The sequence below is a fragment of the Bufo gargarizans genome, chromosome 6, assembly GCF_014858855.1.
Source record: "Bufo gargarizans isolate SCDJY-AF-19 chromosome 6, ASM1485885v1, whole genome shotgun sequence".
Lineage (NCBI taxonomy): Eukaryota > Metazoa > Chordata > Amphibia > Anura > Bufonidae > Bufo > Bufo gargarizans.
Window position 1 is genome coordinate 43,436,117 of NC_058085.1, and position 8,302 is coordinate 43,444,418.

At 46.8% G+C, this 8,302-nt stretch overlaps 1 protein-coding gene across 1 annotated transcript; it reads right to left on the reverse strand.

Moving 5' to 3' along the window:
- Positions 1-380: 380 nt before the first annotated feature.
- LOC122941959 lies at positions 381-2,081 on the reverse strand. The gene is made up of 2 exons (XM_044299454.1): positions 737-2,081; positions 381-604 (listed from the first exon to the last, which is right to left on the reverse strand). Exon 1 carries the CDS (start codon positions 2,079-2,081, stop codon positions 1,224-1,226), a length of 858 nt encoding a protein of 285 aa, XP_044155389.1. The 3' UTR covers positions 381-604; positions 737-1,223.
- Positions 2,082-8,302: the final 6,221 nt, after the last annotated feature.

The window sequence follows — 8,302 nt, forward strand, 5'->3', positions numbered from 1 at the left end:
ATACGCTTTAACAAACACAGACATCTGTCATAAACCACTCGGCAGCAGTCGCTTCAAATCTCCAAATACAAGAGGCACACATCAACAAGTTGTATGCCACTATGGAAGATCTAGAAAACAGACGCAATAATTTGAGAGTTAGAGGGGTCCCAGAATCTGTTAAAGCCACAGACATTGCGACTACCTTAACAGATACAGTCCTGATCAAAAGTTTAAGACCACTTAAAAAATGGCAAAAAATTGCATGATTTTCCTAAAATATGACGTAAAGTCATGATTTTATTAAAGACATGGAGGCGAGTATTACTTTCTTTACTGGATCTACCATAGCAGCAAAGAAAAAGCATAACAATGTGGAAACCATGGTAACAGCTCCTCCCCTTATCCCAGTATATCAGTCCTCATCTGCCTGGGATCCTCCTCTTTCTTTGCGCCTCAACCAGCGCTGATCAAACCGGAACTTCTGAGCTCGAACATCCTCCGAAGGGAACAAAGTAACGAAAACACATCTTGAACCTGTCGGCTTGGATCGCGGAGCAACAACCGGATACCCGACCATTCATGAACTGTCGAACGTAAGTGATTGAAGCGTCAGCCTCTCAACCTAGGAAGAAGGATATAAAGAAAACATTCTATAACAAAGACATTGTACCATACATCATAGGGCTCACCTGTAGAAGACCACTAATAATCTCAATTATCTTGACTATAGTGTAAACAGACCTTACATACTCACCTAGGCCTTAACTCTAGGGTGGGTCCAGGGAGGGCAATACTCGCCTCCGGAGTCTGCCTCCGACACATTGGTCCAAAAAAGGTAAAGGAGGAAGAACAGGACTCAGCGAATGGGCGTCTAGAGTTCGGATTTCCTCTGAAACCACGTGATCGGTATGGGGCGCCCCGCGACAGGAAGAAGGAAGGCTGGTGCCTCTGATCCTGGAGGGATGCTCTGTAAGCAAAGGAGCCTCTGCCGGTGCCCCGGCATGAACGTTGGAACGGCCGAACAGTCGGCCCCTAAAACTGCTGGCACTGCTGGAGAAACGACCCTGGAAGACCTTCCGCATTGATGTCTGTGCTTTATCAAGTGCAGTAAAGGCTCCCACATATTTGCTCAACTGTTTGATAAAAGAGTCGCCAAAGAGTAATCCTTGGGCATCCTTGCCCGCTTCGGTCAAAGCCAAGTTAGATAACTTTGGTTCGATTTTCATCAAAATTGCTTTGCGTCATTCTATGGCGAGTGAGGCATTTACATTTCCAGCCACACAAATGGCCCTTTGGGCCCAACCCCTAAGCTCCTCCGGGTCCACTTGGCTACCTGCCGCCTTAGCGGACTCAGCCATGTCAAATATTTTGGCTAAGGGACCTGTAATGTCAAGTAATTTATCCTGGACTGCCTTTAGAGCAGAGTCCAGCCCTTTGCGGGGGTTAAAGCCCATTTTTGCTAAAAATTGGACCATTTTAGGGTCCACCGAGGGGGTTTCACACACCTTGTGTGGAATTAAGGGTCGAGGGCACTCCGCCCGCAGTTTATTACGCGACTCCTTGCTTAGAGGATTGCGTATACGTGCTTCTAGATATTGCGCCCAATGAGTGGCGGGCATCCATTCCGCAGAGCGGGGATGGTGCAGTTCATCTGGATTAAATAACGGTTCTCCGGAAGGATCTTTTAAGAGATCCACCGATGTCCCCTGGTGCTCTAATGCGGTCTCAGGAGGGCATAAATTAAGTGTTGTAACACCTGACCCCGCAGGGTCCACAGCCACATCTGCCAATTCCTCCTCTAAATCATAAATCAAATCATCATGCGCCTCCTCCTCTGACTCTCTATCAGAGTCTGACACTGGCTCAGGTAAAGACCTGGCTGTCTTCCATGCCCGTGTTTTTTCCGCCTGGCGGGTGCAAGCTCTTTTACGCAGACGAAGCGCGTAATCCTGGGATGGGGTAGGCCCATCAGTCTGAAGTGTTCTGGAGGCAGTAGCTATAGATACTGGCGGGAGAGCTGGGCCCTGGTTAGCGGTGCTAGGGTGAGCTATGAGGGACTGAGAAATGGAATGGGTTAATGCAGATGACATGGAACCCATGGCAGCAATTATGGCGTTAGAGATCGATTGTTGCAGTGCCAAATTATGAGCAACCAGGTGCAGCACCTCGGATCTCCTATCCTGAGTAGGGGAACCCTGACCAGAAGGGGGAGGATCAGTAGGGGCCATAGAAACAACAGAATTACTTCTGACTGACATTCTTGCAGAGAAAAGGATGGTAGGAGTTAGTCATCCCAGCCAAGGAAAGGCAGCAAGCAGGACTTCACACTGGAAAAGAAGAGAAAAAACACCAATGTAGTCCAAGAGAATGGGAGGTTATATATAAGAGATATATAAATGGTCCCAGGGAACTGGCCAACTCACATTTGGGTATATGATGGAAACTGGAGGCTATTCGGCAGGAAGATGTGTAGCAGTGATGTCCGGTGTGCCCAGAGCAATGGCGTCCGAGTTCTCCTGGTGGCGACCGAAATCTCGCGAGATCTCGGTGCCGGAATAAAGGAAACGACCGAAGTCCCGTCTCCCGAGACTTCAAGGCCGGGGCGAAGCGCAGGAAATGGCGCCCGAAGTCTAGGAATCGCGAGACTTCGGGCGAATGAGGAGAAGAAGGGCCCGGGAGCGCGGGAAGCGGAAAATGGCGGACGCGACCCGAGGTAATAGAAGAGGAAGCCGGGACAGGGACAAAAGAGGGGGGGGGGGGGCAAGAAAAACGCCTGGAGGGGCAGAGGAACTGTAAAAGGGGCAAACGTGTAATAGATAAGGAAGGGCCTGAAAGAAAAAGTCCCACGAAGAAAAATATATATAGTAAAAGAATACAGTATACAGATATATATTACAATAATCACCAAGGAAGTGATAGATTAACAATCTAGACAAATGATAGATATTTCAGTCCCCGAGCAGAGCTACAGAGCTGGAGGTGTACTTATCTGCCTGTTAGCAGCAAAGAAAGAGGAGGATCCCAGGAAGATGAGGACTGATATACTGGGATAAGGGGAGGAGCTGTTACCATGGTTTCCACATTGTTATGCTTTTTCTTTGCTGCTATGGTAGATCCAGTAAAGAAAGTAATACTCGCCTCCGTGTCTTGTTATAAAATCATATTTAGCATGGCTGGATCTTAACAAGGTTCCAAGTAGAGCTTAAACATGAAACAAGAATAAATGGGAATGAGACAAAACATTTTTTGAGCATTCAATTTAATGAAAACAACGAATAAATTAACACTGGCTGTTTTTCAGCTGATCAAAATATTAGGACCACACCTCCAAAAAAAACTAAACCCCCCAAAACAGAAATCGAACTTTCAAACATGAACTCAGTAATGAGTAGCTCCGCCGTTATTGTTTATCACTTCAAAAATTTGTTTCGGCGTTTCCATGAGGTGAGTGGGAACATTTCTCCAAGTGGTGAAGACGGCCGCACGAAGGCCATCTACTGTCTGGAACGGTTGTCCATTTTTGTAAACTTCCCTTACCATCCATCCCCAAAGGTTCTCAATTGGATTTAGATCAGGGGAACACGCAGGATGGGCCAAAAGAGTGATGTTATTCTCCTGGAAGAAGTCCCTTGTCCTGCGGGTATTGTGTACTGCAGCGTTGTCCTGTTGAAAAACCCAGTCGTTACCACACAGACGAGGGCCCTCAGTCATAAGGAATGCTCTCTGCAACATCTGGACATAGCCAGCGGCCGTTTGATGCCCTGCACTTTCTGAAGCTCCATTGTTCCACTGAAGGAAAAAGCCCCCCAGACCATTATGGCGCCCCCTCCACTGTGGCGCGTAGAAAACATCTCAGGTGGGATCTGCTTGTCATGCCAGTAACATTGGAAACCATCAGGACCATCAAGGTTACATTTTTTCTCATCAGAGAATAAAACTTTCTTCCACCTTTGAATGTCCCATGTTTGGTGCTCTCTTACAAAGTCCAAACGAGCAGTTCTGTGGCGTTCAAGGAGACTAGGTCATTGAAAACGTTTTTTTGTTTTTGAAGCCCTTCAGTCTCAGATGCCGTCTGATGGTTATGGGGCTGCAGTCAGCACCAGTAAGGGCCTTAATTTGGGTCGAGGATCGTCCAGTGTCTTGACGGACAGCCAATTCGGTCTCCGGCTCAGTGCTGATGAAATTTTTTTGGGGTCTTCCACTTGACTTTTTCGTTCCATAACCCTCAGGATAATTTAAGAAATTCCAAATGACTGTCTTACTGCGTCCCACCTCAGCAGCGATGGCGCGCGGTGAGAGACCCTGCTTATGTAGTTCAACAACCCGACCACGTTCAAAAAGGGAGAGTTTTTTTGCCTTTGCCATCACAACGTGTGACTACCTGACAGAAAATGACAATGAATCCACATCTTTGCACATATTTGGCCTTTTAAATGCATGTGGTCCTAAAATTTGGATCAGCTGAAAAACAACCTGTTTCAGTTTAATTGTTATTTTCAATTAATTGAATGCTCAAAAAATGTTTTGTCTCACTCTCATTTCTTCTTGTTGCATGTTGAAGCTCTACTTGGAACCTTGTTAAGATCCAACAATGTAAAATATGATTTTTTGCCATTTTTCAAGTGGTCTTAAACTTTTGACCAGGACTGTATATTCTCAGGTCTACTTGAGAACTTCGAAAAACAGTCTCTGGTCATTGAAAGGGCACACAGAGCTTTGAGACAAAAAAACAAACCCGCTGAACCCCTTAGGGATATCGTCTGCAAACTACTAGACTTTCCCATAAAAGAAAAAATCCTACAGAATGCTAGATCCTCTGACTCTCTTATCTAGAATAACAGCCAAATAGCCATATTCCAAGATCTGGCACCATCCCCGCTTGCAAAGCGACGATTGCTCAAGCCACTCACAGATGTCCTACGCCAGAGACAATATGTGTTTCGCTGGCTATTCCCATTTGGCATCCCCATCTTGGCCAATGGAAACCTCTACACAGCTCACACGTCAGAAGAAGTGATTGCAGTGTCGGCGGAGCTGGACATCCCACTGGATCCACCACCAGTACTAGAAATGGCACATTCAACCATCGACATACCACCTCTACGTGTGCTGTTGCCATGGGAAACAGTTGATAAGCACAAGAATCAAAGAGCCAAGAAGAAGTCCCAAAGAGCTTCGACTTCACTAAGACGTCTGGAACCCGCGTTAGCTGCTGAGACACATCTCCTGAGAGACTGCTACTAATCTGCTGAGTATTTTTTTTAACCTTCTTTTACAGGTTTTCACTGGTTGATGTTCCTCAGTTCTACAGGTGCGTCCCCCTTACTATATTACAAATACCACAAGATGTTAAATTTTGTGTTCTTAGACATAGTACACATAATACCACTATTGGTCACTCCAAAGGTAGTACAAACCCCACCTTTACATTTTCCTTCCCAACTTCTGCCTCCCCTACCACACGAACCTCCTCACCCAAGATCATGTCTCATGCTCAGGCTATCAATAACTACACTCCCAGATGGCCACTGACATACAAGCGATGACTTTTATCTCATAATATGAGAGGCCTCAACTCACCCGTTAAAAGATCTCAGATCTTAGCACACCTTAAAAAACTAAAAGCGGATATCTTACTATTACAAGAAACACACTTAACCAAATCCAAATCCCCCACTTTCCACAAATGGCACAATTCATACTCAACGTCTAGGAAGTCTAGGGGAGTTGCCATTGCTCCTAACAAACATGTGCCCTTCCAACATCAAGATACCCTTGATGATGACCAGGGTCGTTATATTTTTATCAAAGGTAAAATAGCCAACACGTTAGCAACAATAGGAGACCTCTATGCTCTGAACAAGAATCAAGACACCTGGAGTGCACGCACCATGAGAGAATGCAAACAATTTATAGAGGGAATCTTTCTTTTAGGCGGAGATTTAAACACAGCCTTACATCCACATTTCTTTGCAATTTCACCCCATTTGGAATTTTGTTCCCGCTTCCCACTACATCATATGCGATATTAAATGGTGGCATTGGAAAGTACTTGTCCTGCAAAACACAAGCCCTCATATGGCTATATGAACAGAAAAATTAAAAAGTTATGGCTTTGGGAAGGCAGGGAGCGCACAACGAAAACGAAAAAAAAAAAACATCTATCCTGGATAGGAAGAAAAAACCTACTAAATGGACTCATTCTACCTAAATTAATTTATCTGTTCCAGATGCTGCTCATCAAGGTACCTAAGTCCTATTTTATAAAAGTCAGATCACTCTTCTCAAAATATATCTTGAAAAACAAACGACCCAGACTAGATTTTTCGACACCAACACTCCCCAAAGCAGTCCTCTCTAGAGTAATACATTGGGCAGACAAATTACATGTAGCACTAGAGGAATTCTCCTCTCCGATACCTCTTAGGACCTTACTAGTAGCACCAATTGACTACTTAGACACAATAACTTTCAAGAATGCCCTAATTCATGGGGTAGCACCAGGGGCGTACCTAGAGCATTTGGCACCCGGGGCGAACCCTTTGTTTGGCACCCCCCCTTCCCCCCCAAGAAAGTTAAGAAAACATGCACAAACTTTTTTCAATGTTTTCAATATTTATTACAAAACATTCAGACATCCGCATGTGTTTTGCGGATCCGATCCATGTATCAGTGGATCCGTAAAAATCATACGGACGTCTGAATGGAGCCTTACAGGGGGGGTGATCAATGACGGAGGTGATCAGGGAGTCTATATGGGTGATCACCCCTCTGTCATTGATCACCCCCCTGTAAGGCTCCATTCAGACATCCGCATGTGTTTTGCGGATCCGATCCATGTATCAGTGGATCCGTAAAAATCATATGGACCTCTGAATGGAGCCTTACAGGGGGGTGATCAATGACAGGGGGGTGATCAGGGAGTCTATATGGGGTGATCAGGGGTGATCAGTGGTTCATAAGGGGCATCTCCTCTCCTACATAGCGCCACATACCTCTTACATCCAGTGATGTCACCTTTGATGTAGACGTTCTCTTTCCTCATCTTCTCCATTCAGACCAGACCGCCATGATGATTTTTCTGCCATCTCCCGTCTCTGCAGAGATTGAGAAACAGACATTAGTTTCCTGCCACCCCCAATACTATACTGCAGAAACAGTCCCCCTGGAAATACTACTATAGTGCCCTAGTAATCATGTTCCTCATAGCCCCCAGTAGTAGTATAGCTCCCCATGATACCCCCTAGTAGTACTAATTTTCCCTATAATATGACAGTACATGAAATACCCCCGCTTAGTGCCCACAGTTGAGCTAATGTCCCCATAATGTATGCCAGTATAAAATACCCCTATATAGTGCCCCAGTAAATGCCCTCATACTGCTCCTCTCCCCCTTCCCCATAGTGTCCCCATAATATGTCAGTAAAAAAATGCCCCTTAGTGCCCCCAGCAGATGCCCCTATAGTGCTCCTCCCCCACAATGTGTCAGTAAAAAAATGACCCTTCTTAGTGCCACCATATGCCGCAATAGTGCTCCACTCCCCTATAGTGCCTCCCATAATGTGCCAGTAAAAAAATGCCCCCTTAGTGCCACCAAATGCCAGTGCCCCCCATAATGTTCCAATACAAAAGACCACTTTAGAGCCCCCACTTCCCCATAGTGCCCCCAAATAATGCCCCTATAGTAACACCAGATGCCCCATAGTGCTGCTCTCCCCTATAGTGCCCCCCCATAATGTGCCAGTAAGAAATGTCCCCATAGTGCCAGCTCCCCCCCCCATAGTGCCAGCTCCCCCCCCACAGTGCCAGCTCCCCCCCCCATAGTGCCAGCTCCCCCCCATAGTGCCAGCTCCCCCCCTATAGTGCCAGCTCCCCCCCCATAGTGCCAGCTCCCCCCCTATAGTGCCAGCTCCCCCCCTATAGTGCCCCCCCCATAGTGCTAGTTCCCCCATAGTGCCAGTTCCCCAATAGTGCCAGATCTCCCCCCATAGTGCCAGCTCCCCCCCCATAGTGCCAGCTCCCCCCCTATAGTGCCAGCTCCCCCCCTATAGTGCCCCCCCCATAGTGCTAGTTCCCCCATAGTGCCAGTTCCCCAATAGTGCCAGATCTCCCCCCATAGTGCCAGATCTCCCCCCTATAGTGCCAGATCTCCCCCCTATAGTGCCAGATCTCCCCCCTATAGTGCCAGCTGTCCCTATAGTGCCCCCCCATAGTGCCAGATCTCCCCCCATAGTGCCAGATCTCCCCCCATAGTGCCAGATCTCCCCCTATAGTGCCAGATCTCCCCCCTATAGTGCCAGATCTCCCCCCTATAGTGCCA

What these genes read in the sequence shown, in the direction of transcription:
- LOC122941959 (XM_044299454.1), bottom strand. Translation starts at nt 2,081, where the DNA reads ATGGGTTCCATGTCATCTGCATTAACCCATTCCATTTCTCAGTCCCTC.